Consider the following 18,845-nt stretch of genomic DNA (forward strand, 5'->3'; position numbering starts at 1 on the left):
TGAAGGTAGCAATGTTCTTGTTGACCAGTCTGGATAATTTAAAGGGTAAGTTCACCTTTCCCAAAAAATAAATAATAAATGCACATTTTTTTGCAGGTAAAAAATATGCATTTTTTTTTGTTAGGAGCATGTAAAGTATTGCACCCATGATCAGCAGATCATGGATGTAATGCCACGGTTCTGCAGACTGTCTATGTAGCTGTCTGCCCATACCTCATACGGGTAGGCAGTTACTGAGTAACAGGAAGATCAATGAACTACCTAGAGAACTCAACAGCACCCTGGAATTTTAGTCAAAAGACTATGACTAAAACTAAATCAAAATTTGGCATTAAAATGAACACTGCACTACCACTTAAGAAGAGGTAGAGGCCATCTACTAAGCTGCCGAAAAAAATAAATAAAAAAGCCTTTTATTTTTTTTCTCAATATTTAAAGTGATATTAAAGTCTTGTTTTTTTTTTTTTTTTAATAACAAACATGTCATTACTTACCTGCTCTGTGTAATGGTTTTGCACAGAGCAGCTCCGATCCTCCTCTTCTCGAGTCCCTTGCCGGCGCTCCTGGCCTTTCCCTCCTGCCGAGTACCCCGACAGCAAACAGCTTGCTATGGGGGCATACGAACCGAGCCGCTGCTCTGTGTGTCTATTCAGACACGGAGCCATGGCTCGGCCCTGCCCCCTCTCTCCTCATTGGTTCACTGACTTGACTGACAACAGCGAGAGCCAATAGTCCCAGCTGCTGTGTCAGCCAATGAGGAGGGAGAGTCTGGACAGCCAAGTCTGGATCGAGATGGGGCTCAGGTAAGTATTAGGGGGGCTGCTGCACACAGAAGGCTTTTTATCTTAATGTATAGAATGCAATTAGATAAAAAAAAATCTTCTGCCTTTACAACCACTTTAATGTTGGTAATATATTCAGGTAATATGTGCAATGGCATTACAGCCAATAGAGTTTAGAGTTTTTTTTTTTTATATATTTTAAAGTTGCACTTCAGTTTGTCAAAAAGCAATATTTTTGTTTATGATACTTGGTTTTATTTATAAAGGCGTTTTAAATCCCAACGGCTAAATCGGTGTCTGTAGCGCATGTTCAAACCTTAATACCATAAATAATATGTTATTAGATTTTCACTCCAGGAGTATATAATGCTTTTGGCAATTCTAGAGAAATGCCTAAATAATGCATTACAATTAAACTAAACCCATGAGGGTTTTTAGTTGACTAAAATACGACCAAAACTAAAATGGCATTTTAGTCAAAAAACTATGACTAAAACTAAATCGAAATTTGACGTAACTGGTGTGTGGCAGTACCTCAGTGTGTGGCCATTTTCCAATGAACAATTAGGAAAACATTTATCGATCAGTGCCTGCAGCCGCTGATCAGTGTATTCTGACAACGCTGGGTACCTCTGTCAGAATACAATGTCCTGGCGAGTGAAATCCCTTTATCCACCTCATTTGTGTGGATGAAAGAACCTGTTCTTTTTTTTATTTCGTTCAGCCTCCTGGCTGAACTGTAATAAAAACTACTCATTCATGGCCAGCTTAAAGTGGTTGTAAAGCCTTAAGGTTTTTTACCTTAATGCATTCTATGCAGGCTGGAGTTTACTTCTAGGTGTTGCAGTAATGCACAGCCTTTGGGTCATGAATAGCAGCGATATTCATTTAGAAACATGCCAATGCTCAACTACAGTAGCATGCAATCCACCTGCCCTGGAGTGCACCACAACACACATACAGCGCATTTTGTTGCACTGCATTAAAAAATGCTGCAGGGGTTATTTTTTGTCACTAGTAGCCAATTCTAATTCCATAGGCTGTCTTAAAGAGGAAGTAAACCCTTATGGGTTTTACTTCCTCTTTATTCCCCTGCAAAGTAAAAGCATAATGGGCTAGTATGCATTGCATACAACGCTGGTGGAAGCATCCATGACCCCTCTTCCTTCTGGGGCTCCATGACTGGTCGCGTGACGTCACTCCCGCCGACGGTCACGCCACGGGCCCTATAGAAACGGCACGATCGTGCCCTTTCTAAAGTGCGCATGCGCCGATGATGACGGCGCAAGCGTATATGATAAATATCTCCTAAACTGTCTAGAAATGACTATAAACACCCTGTGTACATGTACTGATAAGATAACATAAAGGAGAGTTCAGGGGCAGCTGAAAATAAACGCCCAACTGTCCCCAAATGTCCATTTACCAGCAGCAGTGTACATGAAGCCTAATGCCGCGTACACACGAGCGGACTTTACGGCAGACTTTGCCCGGCGGATGGGATTTCGTCGGACAATTCGATCGTGTGTGGGCTCCAGCGGACTTTGTTTTCTCAAAAGTTGGACGGACTTAGATTTGAAACATGTTTCAAATCTATCCGACGGACCTGAGTCCGGTCGAAAAGTCCGCTCGTCTGTATGCTAGTTCGACGGACAAAAAGCCACACTAGGGCAGCTATTGGCTACTGGCTATGAACTTCCTTATTTTAGTCCGGTCGTACGTCATCATGTACGAATTCGGCGGACTGGTTGATTGTGTGTAGGCAAGTCCGTTCATTCAGAAAGTCCGTCGTAAAGTCCGTCGAAAAGTCAGCCGGCAAAGTCTGCCGTAAAGTCTGCTTGTGTGTACGCGGCATAAGTGTCCTAATGTAAAAGTCAGCAGCTACAGTATTTGTAGCTGCTGACTTTTAATGTTTAAAGGGGCGGGCGGAACTCCTCTTTAAGTTGTTTTGCCTGCAATATCAAATTTGACCACAAGATGGAGCTGGTGGTAAATGTACAGTTTTGCAGAAAATGTTCAGCTTTAACAAAAGTTCCCATCTATCTTCAGTCTAATGCTGGCCATACACTATACGAAAAATCGTTCAAACCCATTTTCGAAAAATGAAAATTCAGTCGTAAGAGCAAACGATAGTGCCATCATGTAATTACAGATAAATCGTTCAATGGACATAAATGAATCAGTTTTTTGTTCGTTTTTTCACATATACCTAGTGTAAACAGTTTGGACGGGAAACACATTAACCTTTCAATTTATCGTTCATTCGGCAGAAGATTTCCAAACTTGTCCTTCGTTTTTTCGGCTCAAAAACGCCCCAACCGATTACCGATTTTTGCCCATTAACTGGCCGAAAAACGAATGAACTGTTTAAATGACCGAATTTCGGCCGATTTTTCATAAAGTGTATGGCCGGCATCAGGAAGATAAACCGGTGCATCCTGGGAGCTCAGACTCCATCTTAGAGACTGAAAGAAAGAACCAGCTATCAGATCTCATGTTGGATTAAAAACTTGAATCTGTTTGCATCCCCTAAACTCAGCATCGCTGGTGAGAATTAACGCCATTTACAGCCTAGCTTTCATTGTATTTTCATACACTGATTATATGTACCTTTGTTTTTTCCTGATAGTTTCACCCTCAGTCTGGCTCATTGCAGAATAGGAGGGTTTAGCTGCATGTCGAGCTACACACAGGGAAGAGTGCAGCGGGGACGGAACAATGGCTGTACGGATCTTCCCACATATACAAGTGTCTACATCTTTGCAGGGACAGACACAGCTCTGGATACAGGTCATTTTGACAGGCTGGCTGCACAGAGCACTTGTCATTCACCAGGTGCATTAACAGTCTACACGGAGATACAGGTCAATGTGCCCGTGTGAATGAAGCCTAATTGTTTCACAGGTTTGAGATGTGTAATGGTGTCTTGGGTGGTAATATTTATTGGAGGCAATTTACCAAAGCATTTCTGCCACTTTTCTGATTATGGCCACATTAGAAAGTCTTGTGCCTAATTTATGAAAGCCGTGCAACAGTGTTCTTTCTAATTCCAACACAAATTTGGGTAGCTCTAATGTGCCACACTTTTAAATTCTGTCACTATGGCTGCAATAAATGAATTAGGAAATACTGCCATATCAGTGAGATCACATGAAAAGTGGAGTAAATTTTGTCATACATGTAAGTATCGAAGGAAGTGATAAAGACAAAATTCTGTCTAAAGCAATTTATTAAACTAAACTCTATATTGACAGTTACATGAATCTATTGCAAGTTGTGCCATTTGTTGCAATGACAGTAGACAGATTTTTAATGAGAGTCTACATGAATTACAGGGATTATGTGTTCACTTCATTATATAATAGCAAACAATTCCTGTAACGTGTGTATATGTGTTAGGGCTGGGAGATCCCCCCCCCCCCCCCCCAAAAAAAAAAAAATCTGCGATTTTTTAAATAAAAAACTTGATTCACGATTTGAATCCGATTTTTTTTTTATATTAAAGTGCATCAACAAAGTTTGTTGTGCTGTATGATGTCATATGGAGGTGATGTAATGTATAATGAGGCAATAAGCACATTGCTGTGTGATGTTACATAGTTACATAGTTACATAGTAGGTGAGGTTGAAAAAAGACACAAGTCCATCAAGTCCAACCTATGTGTGTGATTATGTGTCAGTATTACATTACATATCCCTGTATGTTGCGGTCATTCAGGTGATTATCTAATAGTTTCTTGAAGCTATCAATGCTCCCCGCTGAGACCACCGCCTGTGGAAGGGAATTCCACATCCTTACCACTCTTACAGTAAAGAACCCTCTACGTAGTTTAAGGTTAAACCTCTTTTCTTCTAATTGTAATGAGTGGCCCCGAGTCTCATTAAACTCTCTTCTGCGAAAAAGTTTTATCCCTATTGTGGGGTCACCAGTACAGTATTTGTAAATTGAAATCATATCCCCTCTCAATGTCATATGGCGGTGATGTCATATATATTGAGCACAGTGCTATGTGATGATGTATGGTAATGATGTAATGTAATATAAGAAGGGTGAATATATGGAATGGGATGTGACTTCTCTCCTCTGACGGATGATTCTTTCTTGCAGTGATCACATGGAGAACAAATTCTATCTATTCTGGCTATCTCATGAAGTACACCAATACACCCATACAGCCAGCACTCACCCTTCTCTCTCTCTCTGCAGCCCGGGACTGTCCCTGTGATCCCCCCCACCACCCTCCTCCTCCTGACATTACAGCCCTCCCATACACAGCGGCGCTCCACCAACAGATCTAAGCCTCGCCCACTACCCCGCCTACCCACCCATGCACAGCGTCCGGCCAAAATAATCAATAGTACACATCAAAGCACAGCGCAAACAGTATGCAGTGTGCTAACAACAAACAACTAAAGTGCCACAACTGTGCATATAAAATATATATAGTCCAACAAATTGTATATTCCAAACAGATATTTGTAGAGTTCAAATGGTATTGTAGACTAAACAGTCCCCAAAAAATACTTTCTTCCAAAGTGCTGGTGTGCAGAAATTTCACTGTGCGACTGTTTGGCGCACTACAGCACTTTTAGGCTCCATGCACACTGGACATTAAAATAACATTATAAAAACGCCAGTAGCTTTGCAGTGAGTCTTTCAAAAAATTTTTATGTTTTTGCAATAGCTTTTATAAGCTTTTTTTAGCGTTTTTCCACGTTAGCGGTTTTTAGCGGTTTTGTTTTTTTTTTTAAATGTATTTATTTTTTTCAATGGATCAAAAATGTTAAAAAACGCTGGTGAGCCACGTTTTTAAGCGTTTATCAGCGTTTGGCGTTTTTTTGGTCAGAAAAACGACTCCTGAACGCGATTTTATGGCGTTCAGAAAACAGCCCATAAACTCCACTGCTGATAAACATCCAAAAACGTCCATGTGTGCATGGACACATAGGATAACAGAAGGAAGTTTATGGGCTGTTAAAAAAAAACGCCCAAACTCCCAAAAACGGACGTTTATGAGCTTCAGTGTGCATGGAGCCTTAGGAATTTCTGCACACCAGCACTTTGTAAGAAAGTTTTTTGTGCAGATTTTATATCCACAGTTGTGGCACTTTAGTTGTTTGTTGTGAGCACACTGGAACAGTAATACTGTTTGCGCTGTGCTTTGATGTGTACTAATCATCCCTGTAATGCATTAAAGGATAAATTCAGCTTTGGGAATATGTAATATATTGCACCCATTTTTAGGGTGTTCCTGTGTTCCTGTAGTGGCTCAGCGATCCAAACTCTCACTAGGACAGCAGTACAGGGAGAGGTTTCCCGTACAAGCTGTCACTTTTTGAAGAGTGCAGCCGAGCAGAGTCCTGTGAATGAATGAACGACAACTACTGACAGCCATTGCAGTTGTCAGCTTGTAGTTCTCAATGAACTACCAAGGCACTGTGGTAGTTCATTTATTCTTCCAGTCAGTGTGAAACTGCCTGGCCGTACGATGTATGGGGCAGACAGCTTACAATGATAGTCTGTTGGCAACATGCATGGCACCAGCAATCTGCTGATCACTGGTGCACTACTTTCCAGGCTCCCAAATAAAATAAAAATAGTAAATTGCACATTATCCTTTAATCTCATTGTTAATAGTCTTGTATTAATAGTTTTGTGTGTTATTTGAAACAAAGATAGGAGTGTGCTATATTACTTGCTACCAGTTTTGGGCAAACTCATCACAAACACATCCATGACCCAATTTAGCAAAAGGAAATATATATTGGGCCCAGTTATAATAAAGTGTTTTATTACTATTTGCAGAAATTGGGACATGGCATTTAGCCAGCAAAACCCCACGGAGTTCTCTCTGAAGCCAGCAGAGCACATAGCTATGCTTTATAAATGGGCACTGCTTGCTAAAGCACTGCTTTTAAAATGTTATAATAGGCCCCTTTGTTTCCATCTAAAATACAACAAGTATTGTGACGCCTGCCTTTACACGCAGATTAAGTTTAATGGCATTCCAGTCTTAGTCCGTAGGGTTCAATATTGAGTTGGCCCCCCCTTTGCAGCTATAACAGCTTCAACTCTTCTGGGAAGGCTGTCCACAAGGTTTAGGAGTGTGTCTATGGGAATGTTTGACCATTCTTCCAGAAGTGCATTTGTGAGGTCAGGCACTGATGTTGGACAAGAAGGCCTGGCTCGCAGTCTCCGCTATAATTCATCCCAAAGGTGTTCTATCGGGTTGAGGTCAGGACTCTGTGCAGGTCAGTCACGTTCCTCCACCCCAAACTCACTTATCCATGTCTTTGGGCCTTGATTTGTGCACTGGTGCGCAGTCATGTTGGAACAGCAAGGGGCCATGCAGTTGTGTATTTTGGTTTTGTGCTGCCCTGGGCAAGACTAAAATCGGGCGCCCCCCCATATAAATTTGCAATCTATGGGGTCTCTGGTGGTGGCTATGTGGTCCAAGAATAAAGGAACACTGGGCCCTGAGATTTAAGGAGTTACATTCTTAGATCTCAGGAGTTAATGCTTGGACTTGTAGTCCTTCTCTAGTTGGGGGATGTCATGTCATGTCCTCAGCTCTGAGGGATTCATGCTGGGACCTAGCTGTAGTCCTTTTTGGGGGGGTCACATCCCCAAAAGTGAAGTTCCAGCATGAGCCCCTTACATCTAAGGATGGGACTCCCTTCAAAACCAAAGGGCTAGAAGTCCCAGCATGAACTCCTGAGATCTAAGAATGTAACCCCTAAGATCTCATGGGTTGGTGCCTGGGACCTGTAGTCCTTCACTAGTTGAGGAGGGCGGGGTGTCAAATTCTCAGTTCTGAGGGGCTCATGCTGGGACCTGTAGTCGTTTGCTTTTTGGGGGGTCACATCCCCCAAAAGTGAAGGACTACATATCCCAGCATGAGCCCCTCCTCTTTGTATGGGTCTCTGGCTCTGCAGACTGCACGACACACACTGTATAAAACTAGCCTGCGCACAGCCTCACCGTACAGGCTTCACACTCGGTGTCTTACCCTCAGAACTCTACAGGGTGGCAGCATTGCCCCCCTGTAGAATGCCACCCAAGGCAAACGCCTTGCTTGCCTCGCGGCAGATACACCCCTGCGGCCATCCCCAAACTGTTCCCACAAAGTTGGGAGTATGAAATTGTCCAAAATGTCTTGGTATGCTGACACCTTAAAAGTTCCATTCACACCATAATTCTCCCTCCACCAAATGATTTGGACCAGTGCATAAAGCAAGGTTCATAAAAAACATGGATGAGTAAGTTTGGGGAGTCCGGACCTCAACCCGATAGAACACCTTTGTGGTGAATAAGAGTGGAGACTGCGAGCCAGGCCTTCTTGTCCAACATCAGTGCCTGACCTCACAAATGTGCTTCTGGAAGAATGGTCAAACATTCCCATAGACACACTCCTAAACCTTGTGGACAACCTTCCAAGAAGAGTTGAAGCTGTTAAAGCTGCAAAGGGTGGGCCAACTCAATATTGAACCCTACAGTCTAAGACTGGGATGCCATTAAAGTTTGAGTGCGTGTAAAGGCAGGCATCCCAATACTTTTGGTAAAATAGTATATTTATATATGTGTGTGGGGCTCAGTTATAACAGAGAGCAGTATTACTATCTACACTCAATTATGCACCCCTATGCTACACACACAAGAGACAATTTACTAAAGCTGGAGCACTCCGAATCCAGTGCGGCTCTGCACGGTAGTCGATCAGCTTCTAACCTCACCTTGTTCAATTGAGGTTTGGCAATAAAACCTGGAAGCTGATTGGTTTCTTTGCAGAAGTGAGTCTGATTTTACACTCTAGCTTTAGTAAATAAACCCCACAGTGGCCCATCCATTCGAAAAAGTTGGGGCACAGCACGCTGTCTCTTCTGCTTCCTGCTGTTAGATATCAAGGAGACCAGGACATTGTTCCAGCCAATCCCCGGCCCACTTAAATAACCCTAACTGGGTCAGCTCTTCAGCTCTGGTCACAAAGGGGCTTGAGCTCCTATATGTACAATGGAACAATTCACATACCCAGTCACAACGACATATTTCCCATCTTGCTGTCCTTGTAACCGTTTATAAGCAGATAGCAGGACTTTGGCTTTCATCTGACCATAGGGTTCCACTTCTTCTGAGCGCAGGCCAGTCTCTTCTGCAATCTTTGAAATGGGTTTTGGCACACAGGAACGAGAGACCTCAATGTCACTGTAAAGGTACACAAATCAAGATGATCAAAAACGTGGAAGATGTTTCAGAACATAACCTAAATATAATGTTGAGAAAGGCCTTAAAGAAAATCATACCCCAAGATTTCATTTTCTGGATATGTGTCTGTTGTACCATGTACTTGTGTTAAAAAGCATCCTATTCTCTTTGTATTGCTTTCTTTGTGTGACATACCTGGCGACCCTGCCAGTCCCCCTGCTTTGCTATATCAAACTGACCATACTAGGCGTGAGAGCACACCCATCCCAGTGTGGTCAGTTTTCTGGCTGTGCTAGAAGAACAGCCCGATTGTTCTCCAATGGCAAATACTTGTGCTGACATGCTTCCCGTACAGCCATTTACTGGGAAGATCAGTGTGCTGCTGTTACTCCACCCCTAGCTCTCTAAACCCCTTATGCAACGGAGAAGAGAGATTATGTGGTCATAATGTAAAAAATAAAAAGGTATTTCGTTTTTTTTCTAGAGCTATATTATATATATATAGATATCTCTCTCTCTCTCTATATATATATATCTCTATCTATCTATCTAGATAGATAGAGATGTGTATATATATATATATATATATATATATATATATATCTATAGATTATATATATATATATATATATATATCTATCTATAGAATATATATATATATATATATATATATATATATATATATATAATCTATAGATATATATATATATATATATATATATTTATTTTTATTTTTTTTTGTAGAAAACACAATGATCAAAATTAGAAAAATTAAAATTAAACTAAAATTGAAACAAACATTTTTGAAGGTTCCGACAATTAGTAGGAAGTGTACAGGCCCTTGCTTTCAATCACTTCAGCACATTTGCTTTGCACAGGACATCACTAGTCTCTCACACTGCTCTGGTGTGATTTTGTTCCACTCTTCTTCCAGCCTCTTCCACAGTTCGGTGACTGTAGTGGGTTTCTTGTGCATAACTTTTTGTTGCAAAGGATTTTCCAGAGGTTTTCTATTGGGTTTAGATCAGGACTCAGGGCTGGCCATTTCATTATTTCAATGTTTTCAGCTTCAAGGAACTGCTTTATCCTATTTGCTGTAATGACTGGGGGCATTGTCGTGCATAAAAATTGCTGGCTGATTGGGTGATGGACGCAGAGAAGGAACCGCATGTTGTTGAAGAAGGTTCTGATAAACATTTACATTCACTCTGCCATGTAGCTGTATAAGAGTCCCAACTCCTGCTGCAGAAAACATCCCCCAGACCATGACTCTTCCCCCTCCACCTTTCACTGACTTCTTTACACACTTGGGGTTCAGTCTTTCCCCAGTTTGATGAAGAACATAATGTTTCCCATCGGACCCAAATAAATTAAACTTGCTTTCATCGCTAAAGTGAACTTTGGACCAGTTCTCCTCTGTCCACACAACATGCTCCTCAGCAAAGGTTAGTCTAGCCTTTTTGATTCTTTCTGCTAATGAGAGGTTTGATCAATGCAGAGTGGGCTTTCAGTCCAAATTCTCTTAAACGACGAGACAGATCCTGACTCTGTTCAGCACTGAACTGGCGAGCAATCGCAGCTGTAGTGTTGAACCGATTACCCATTGAGATTCTTCGCATTATCCTGTCCTCTCTTGCATTTGTCTTTAGTGGATGACCAGCCTTCTTGGGGGACTTGAATGAGTTTGTGATATAAAGATGCGATATTCTAGAAATCTCAGATTTGGAACAACAAACTTCTCTTCCTATGGCTGAAAGGGTCATCCCTTTGGCCTTCATCTGGACAACCTGCTGCTGGGGGGTTTCAGTCACTTTAGAAGTTTGACAGATAAATAAAATTAGCACAAGTTACAGATTAACACCAATAACTGTTAGGTGTCTGAAAGTTTTCTCTAATTTTGTTGTTCTTTATCAAATCTCATCGAAGTTTGTTATTCTGTGCTTCAAAATATATGTAACTCATGAAATATGCTTAACAAAACTGCTCTTTTACTCCGGTTTAGATCATTTCAAATAGGACTAAGCAGTGACCTTGAAATTTTTTGAAATTGTAGGTTGTTCTCTAATTTTGATCGTGTGTGTGTGCCTATATTTGTAGGCGCCTGAGGGGTATATATCCCTCCTCCTCTGTCTGATCCTGCGTTGGCTTGTATTCAGGGTTGCTGGGTTGTAGTCTAATGAGACCAAGATAAACTTATTTGGTTCAGATGGTGTCAATCGTGTGTGGCGGCAACCAGGTGAGGAGTACAAAGACAAGTGTGTCTTGCCTACAGTCAAGCATGGCGGTGGGAGTGTCATGGTCTCGAGCTGCATGAGTGCTGCCGACACTGGGGAGCTACAGTTCATTGAGGGAACCATGAATGCCAACATGTACTGTGACATACTGAAGCAGAGCATGATCCCCTCCCTTTGGAGACTGGGCCACAGGGCAGTATTCCAACATGATAATGACCCCAAACACACCTCCAAGGCAACCACTGCCTTGCTACAGAAGCTGAGGGTAAAGGTGATGTACTGGCCAAGCATGTCTCCAGACCTAAACCCTATTGAGCATCTGTGGGGCATTCTCAAACAGAAGGTGGAAGAGCGCAAGGTCTCTTCATCCCCCAGCTCCGTGATGTCATCATGGAGGAGTGGAAGAGGACTCCAGTGGCAACCTGTGAAGCTCTGGTGAACTCCATGTTCAAGAGGGTTAAGGCAGTGTTGGAAAATAATGGTGGCCACACAAAATATTGACACTTTGGGCCCAATTTGGACATTTTCACTCAGGGGTTTACTCACTTTTGTTGCCAGCGGTTTAGACATTAATGGCTGTGTGTTGAGTTATTTTGAGGGGACAGCAAATTTACACTGTTATACAAGCTGTACACTCACTACTTTACATTGTAGCAAAGTGTCATTTCTTCAGTGTTGTCACATGAAAAGATATAATAAAATATATACAAAAATGTGAGGGGTGTACTCACTTTTGTGAGATACTGTATATAAAGTTTAGTTCCTCTTGGGATAAAGGTTTTTACATAAAAAAAAGCTGATCATTGTAAGCATCCCTGTCATGGTAAATGGTTTGTCTCAACACTCTTAACCGATACATTTTCAGGAGAGCTTGTTCTGTTGATAAACAACAGACTCATGGTAAATGGTTTGTCTCAACACTCTTAACCGATACATTTTCAGGAGAGCTTGTTCTGTTGATAAACAACAGACTCATGGTAAATGGTTTGTCTCAACACTCTTAACCGATACATTTTCAGGAGAGCTTGTTCTGTTGATAAACAACAGACTAAGCGCCGGTTCACACAGGGAGGACTTGTCAGGCGACTTAGCTGCCTGACAAGTCACGTCCCGTTCTGTACAATGGAACCGTTCTAATAGAAGCAACGCAAGTTGCTCCGACTTAGAAAAAGGTTCCTGTATGACTTTGGGAGCGACTTGCATTGACTTCTACATAGTTACATAGTAGGTGAGGTTGAAAAAAGACACAAGTCCATCAAGTCCAACCCAAGTGTGTGATTATGTGTCAGTATTACATTGTATATCCCTGTATGTTGCAGTCATTCAGGTGCTTATCTAATAGTTTCTATATGGAAGTCGTTTTGCAAGTCGCCGCTGCTGTCGTGTCCAGGTCGCCTGAGGCAGTCGCGCTGCAAGTCGTGCTGCCTCCATGTGAACCAGCTCTTACTGGCTAGATCACCACGTGAAAATAAAAGAAAGAAAGCCCAAAAAAAAAAACTAATGCAGACAACACATCTACGAATTGGTAAGCTGCACTATACAGGTTTTAATAAATGCTTGCTTTAGGTTTAATACTGCTTTAATCTTGATTGAAAGAATTTAGTTCTGCGTTAACGGGCTGCTTAACTATGAGCTAACGTGGGGTTGATACACGCATAGTAACATATAAAAGTGTCTGAATGAGCCCTTACAAAAATGTAAGATGGAATACAGGTTCACTTCAATTAGAACATAGATCTACACCCGAATTTGTTCTGCATTCCTGCACAGGAATGTAGCACTGTGCCTCCTCACTTACAGCAGTTTAAAATACATGCATCCGTGGAAGCACCTAGCCTTACATGTGCAATATTTGTGTGTGCTGGATCCATGCCAAACTGCTCTTACATTTATATCAGCCATTATACTGGGAAAGGTGCTGGAAGCCAAACACCCGGAGGTGATTAATGTCATTTCACCGGTGATCACCCAACAGTTCTCAAATAAGTCCTAAAAATTCAGCACTCTGACCCTCACTGCCATAGGACAGCGACTACTGTACACTGCACACAGGTATTTTGTAGCTGTTCAAATTAAAAAGAAAAAAAAAAAACCTTTGGCCTATAGTTATTTTGGTCATCAAGGACCAACAGTCACAAAAGCGTTTACAGACTCTTTTTCCTTTACTGGCTTTGACAGGTTTTTTATGAGTGGATATGATGGTTTATTGATTGTGAACTTTGGTTTATTGAAACCTATTTATATGTAAAATATGTACACTTTGCCATATTTAGATTTCTTTTTTTGTTACTCAGTGGGGGTTATTTACGAAAGGCAAATCCACTTTGCACTACAAGTGCAGTCACTGTAAATCTGAGGGGTAGATCTGAAATGAGGGGAAGCTCTGCTGATTTCATTATCCAATCATGTGCAAGCTAAAATGCTGTTTTTTAATTTCCTTGCATGTCCCCCCTCGGATCTACAGCGACTGCACTTCCAGTGCAATTGTAGTGCAAAGTGGATTTGCCTTTAGTAAATAAACCCCCTTATGTCAATAAGTTAGGGAAGGTGGTGTTCTTGCATGTCCCCCTCGGATCTACAGCGACTGCACTTTCAAGTGCACTTTTGCACTTGTAGTGCAAAGTGGATTTGCCTTTAGCTTTCTTTATTACACCCCTGTTGTGTTACATTGCTGATGCAAAGAGGTTAAGGTGGTTTAGATGTTTTCTCCCAGCACTGATGTGTTCCACGCTGCTTTTATATTTCTGGAATACAGATCCAATCAACTGGAAAAATTCTTGTATTATGCAGCTGGGTTGCTTCGTGTACCGATTCAACAGTGACGCACACATTGCTGCAAATCATATATTTATACAACTACAGCTATCTCATTTTGGTTAACTCTTTAAGGCTCCATTCACAATAGCGCGTTTTTTGATGCATTTTGCAGAAATGAATGGGAATTTTTTTAACATGGGTTCCTATGGAACATGTTCACATCAATGCCTTTTTGTATCTCTGCATTTTTGGAAAGGGTCAGGGACTTTTTTTCATGCAAAATGCAGCGTTTTGCATGTAATGGAATTCAATGGACAAGCATCAAAAACGCAAGTGCACCGTTTTTGCAGCGTTTTTACAGCATTTTTGCCGTTTTTTTTTTTTATTTTATTTTTTTTTTTTAGACTGTAAAAAAAAAACAAAAAAAAAACAAAAAAAAACGCAAAACGCGGCAAAAACGCTACAAAAACGCTGCTCAAAAACGTGGCAAGCATGAAAAAAAAAACTCCAAAAACGCTCAAAAGCAACATGCATAGGTGTGAATCGAGCCTTAGGGCCAGTTCACGCCATATGCAGTTCAGTGCGTTTTTCTTCTGCAACAAAAATGCACGGAAAGTAGGTCATATGGTTTCCAATGGCATAGTTCACACCAGAGCGGTCAGTTCCAAAAAAAAAAAAAAAACAAAATTAGGACATGCTGCATTTTTCCTGCACTGGAACGCAGTAAAACACATCAAAAACGCACCAGACCCCAGTACAGTGGGGAAAAAAAAAAACACACCGGAACAGATCTGGAGTGCATTTTTGTAGTATGAACCAGCCCTTAGCAAAATCATATGATTAAACCTCTTGGTGCTAAGCTGGGCTTTACACCTCTGCGGGTTTTTATCCTTCTCTGAGAGGCAGATGAAGCAAAGCCCAGGCAGTGAATATTTATTTTAAAATTGACAGATTTTTTTTCTTTGGAAGGAGATATAGAAAAAAGAATACATGTGTAGCACTGAAAGATATAGCCCAGGTTCCATTCCCTATGAAGCACATGGCAGGTTACAGTCACTCAAATCAGAAAACAGACTTTTTTTTTGCTGGTTTAACCATTTCAATACAAGGCACTTATACCCCCATCCTGCCAAGGCCAATTTTCAGCTTTCAGGGCTGTTGCATTTTGAATGACAATTGCGTTCATGCAACACTGTACCCAAACAACATTTTTGACCTTTTTTTTTTTTACCCACAAATAGAGCTTGCTCTTGGTGGTATTTGATCACCACTGGGGTTTTTTTTTTAGTAAAATTTGAAAAAAAAAAAAAAAATTCTTAGGTTTGGTTATAAAATTTTGTAAATAAGTACATGTTTTCCTTCACTGACAAGCACCGATATGCAGCACTGATGGGTCTGCACTGATAATGAATCCACTGATTATCAGCGCAGACCACCCCCCACTGATCGGCTCTCCTCTACCTGCACCTTGTCAGCATGAATAGAGGAAAAGCTGATAAACAGTACTTCCTGGTTACGATGTGACCAGCTGTGATTGGACACAGCTGATAACAAGGTAAAAAGCCTACGTCGCTCTGACACATCGCATCTCCGATCTTGGTAAAGAGCCTATGTAGGCTCTTTACCATGTGATCAGCTGTGTCCAATCACAGCTGGTCACATCATAACCAGGAAGTACTGTTTATCAGCTTCTCTTCTTCGCCCTGACATGGTGCGGGTAGAGGAGAGCCGATCAGCGAGCGGCTTATCCTGCTGGACGTTATATGACCACTTTGCGGCTGTCATTCTCCTAATTGGGGGGTGGTAAGTGGTTAACCTGTGTGGGGCGAACCTGGCATATTCCAAAACAGAATTACAATAGAGGACACATGTAACTGTTCTGCTTCTTCAGGGTGCAGCCACCCTCTTGAATTTAGGGAACTACAACTAAGGAGACCTCTTGGCAAAGATATAACCTCAGTAACTGTGGTGAGCTTTCCCAAAGAGTGACAAAGGACAGCCTTTAGGATCCTTAACCACTTCCCAACCAACCCATAGCAGATTTACTGCTACAGGGCGGCTCAGTAGCTGCTGACATTTAACATTAGGACACTTGCCTGTCCTAGAGTCCAGCGATGTCGGCACCACAGCCGATGTTTACATCGGCTGGTCGAGTACTGCCGGCATTGCTGGTAAGGGAACCTGGCAGTGTAGCCTTTCGGCTTAACGAAATGCGATGCGCTCTCACTGGCCCAGCAGAAGGGGAGGGAGGCCGCGCTGCTTACGTACTTTGACGTGGCCCAGTCTCCCGGAAGTGGGGACAAGGTACCTATTTAAAAAAAAAAAAAAAACAGGTACCAGCTCCCCCCTCCACATTTGGCACCGGAGGGGGGAGCTGGTACCTGTTTTTTTATAGGAGGAATCAGATAAGCGGAAGTTCCACTTTTGGGTGGAACTCCGCTTTAACTTAAGACAAAGATACAGTGCAGTGCAAGTTGCTCTAGAATAGATCTTAGGAAAGAAGAGGAAGCTCCGCTGATTTTTATCATTCAATCATATGCAAGCAAAAATGCTGTTTTTTATATTTTTTATTTTACTTGCATGTGATTAGGTATGCTTTACAAATGTTATCTTTACGTTATTTACTAAGCCCTGGAGCAACTTTACTTGCAGTGCAACCTTCATGTGTGTGAAAAGCTGCAGCTGTCATTCTATCCTGTACAAATAAATGGGCATTGCTGCTGTTCTTCTGCAACTGCTCATCTGACCAGTCACATGCGACTAGAGCCTCGGATTGGTCCTGGAACGCAGCCAGTGGGTATCCAGGTTCAGTTTCTGCGGCCTTTAACTAGACACAAGTTGGCTGCAGCCAATCAGGCAGTGTGTATGCAGCCATAACACAGTGTTGCTGCGTCCAGAGGTGAAACGTAGCCATCTCTGAATGCAGCAAACTATCTGCAGCTTACCTGCCGCTTCAATAGCCTAAATCAGTTAAATACATTTCAGGTGCATCAAAATTCTTGCTCTGTGTGTAGAAGCAGTGGTCTCTTCGCAAATGTCCAAAACACCCGCTGCTGAGCTCTCAAATCAGTAGTAATCTTGAGATTGCAGTCCTACCTGACTCAGTTGATGGGTGTGTCACACCGCTGCAGAGAGACAGCTGCTTTCAAACAATGAGCAAGAGTCCTTCTCTGCAGAATGCTGGCAGGGAGCATGCCTTTTAATTCAGACTGTGATAACAGGTTGCGCTCCAGTGTTCTGGACATTGCTAAAATAAAAGGTGTATACTGCAAAGTGCTAAAATAAAAGGTGTATACTGCAAAGTGCTAAAATAAAAGGTGTATACGGCAAAGTGTGCAAGGGCTCAATTTCAGAGCTGAAAGTCGATATTTGAAGCTGCTACTACCTGAACCTTTGACAAATTTAACAGGAACCTTATCAGAAGTTTGAGAAAAAAGGGCAACAATGCTTCCTTATTGATTTTCTTGGATACATTGTAGTTGTGTCATAGGCACACCCCAGTTAGGAGAAAGACCCCATTAAACTCATACTTGGTGATGTGTTCTTGACACTGCAAACAATTCATAGGGCAGATCCGCACCCCTGAAAGCAAGCTTTTAATAGAGGAAGGAGATGGTCAACTGTTTAAGTCGCTACACTGTGTATAATTAGAAGAATCTTGCCAGCGATTGTAAACAAACATACCAATCAATGACCAACACCACTGTTGTTTTACATGTAAACACTCATCTGAGAGGCTACATGTGAATAAAACCCTCGATCAACCCTGGACGCAGATGGTGTGCATCCAGGACCAGTATTTCTGCAGAGCTTTGGCTGCACACAGACTTGCCGCAGCTAATCAGCCACTTTGTATGCGACCATAGCACAGAGTGTTGCTGCATCCAGAGGCAGCATTCAGCAATTATTCAGCCAAGACTGAATTATTCAAAGGAGTAGATGGAGACAGAAAAAATACCTGTGAGACTGTAACCCTTCCCTGCTATTGACAAAGCTTTTTTTATTCCCCTCCTAGAAAATTGTTTGACTAGCACTCCACAATTACATACTTCTCTTTCACATGATGCATCCATAAATAAAGCAGTTGACACCTCTGAGGGAATGTGTTGTCCTTGGAGTTATTCTTTATCAAACCTCCATGGCTTTATATCGCAGCATGCATATATAATTTATTTATAATATTGCACAACTTGCCTTTTCTTCACATTGCTGGTAACACCATTGTTTCACTCTGCTCCATGCAGGAACTGTCAAGGCAAAGCTTTGGACCAAACAGCACCTGTCCTGTTTAGTGAAGAATGCCATTGCAGCTGGAGATGTTCACTTTGACTATTACAGTAGTTGGTCACCTTTCTTGTAATGTGGTTTACTGCAATCAATATCTTAAAATTCACGTGAAATAGAACAATGTATGTATCTGCTATTCTTGAATGTTTTGCACAGGTCATTTTTCACCCGCCATGACCAGTCTAATCCTGATTAATGGTAAGTGCCTAGCTTGACGTGTGTTTGAAGATCTGGCTGTTTAGAGGGTAGCCCTCTGAAATGATTACAAGCATCTGCCATGAGGAGTGATGTTGATTGCTCACTGAAAATATTCCACCTTGATGGATCACCTCTGAAAATTGATTTATGCATTTGCAGCATCAGTCCATGAGGGGACTAACTCAACTACCCATAGCAAGTCCCAGCCCCACAACAAAAGGGCACTGTCTCCCCTTTTCTATGGCTAGCCCAACTACATTTTATAGAAAGAGTCTAAGAACACCCACAGTTAGTAAATAATGCAAGTCCCTTATGTCTATAATTTTAATGTTAGCACCCATCCTTGAATCAGGGTTGGCAACTGTCAGTAAATTTAGACATTCT

At 41.8% G+C, this 18,845-nt stretch overlaps 1 protein-coding gene across 1 annotated transcript in view; it reads right to left on the reverse strand.

Annotated features, from left to right (window-relative positions):
- The window catches only part of MTHFD1 (methylenetetrahydrofolate dehydrogenase, cyclohydrolase and formyltetrahydrofolate synthetase 1), a 146,830-nt gene that overhangs the window by 68,214 nt on the left and 59,771 nt on the right, over positions 1 to 18,845 (reverse strand). The window contains exon 11 of the mRNA XM_073609414.1: positions 8,812 to 8,985. Coding sequence (XP_073465515.1) covers positions 8,812 to 8,985 — 174 coding nt within the window. The remainder of the gene's footprint in view (positions 1 to 8,811; positions 8,986 to 18,845) is intronic.

Source organism: Aquarana catesbeiana, linkage group LG13 (assembly GCF_042186555.1).
Source record: "Aquarana catesbeiana isolate 2022-GZ linkage group LG13, ASM4218655v1, whole genome shotgun sequence".
NCBI classification, from domain to species: domain Eukaryota; kingdom Metazoa; phylum Chordata; class Amphibia; order Anura; family Ranidae; genus Aquarana; species Aquarana catesbeiana.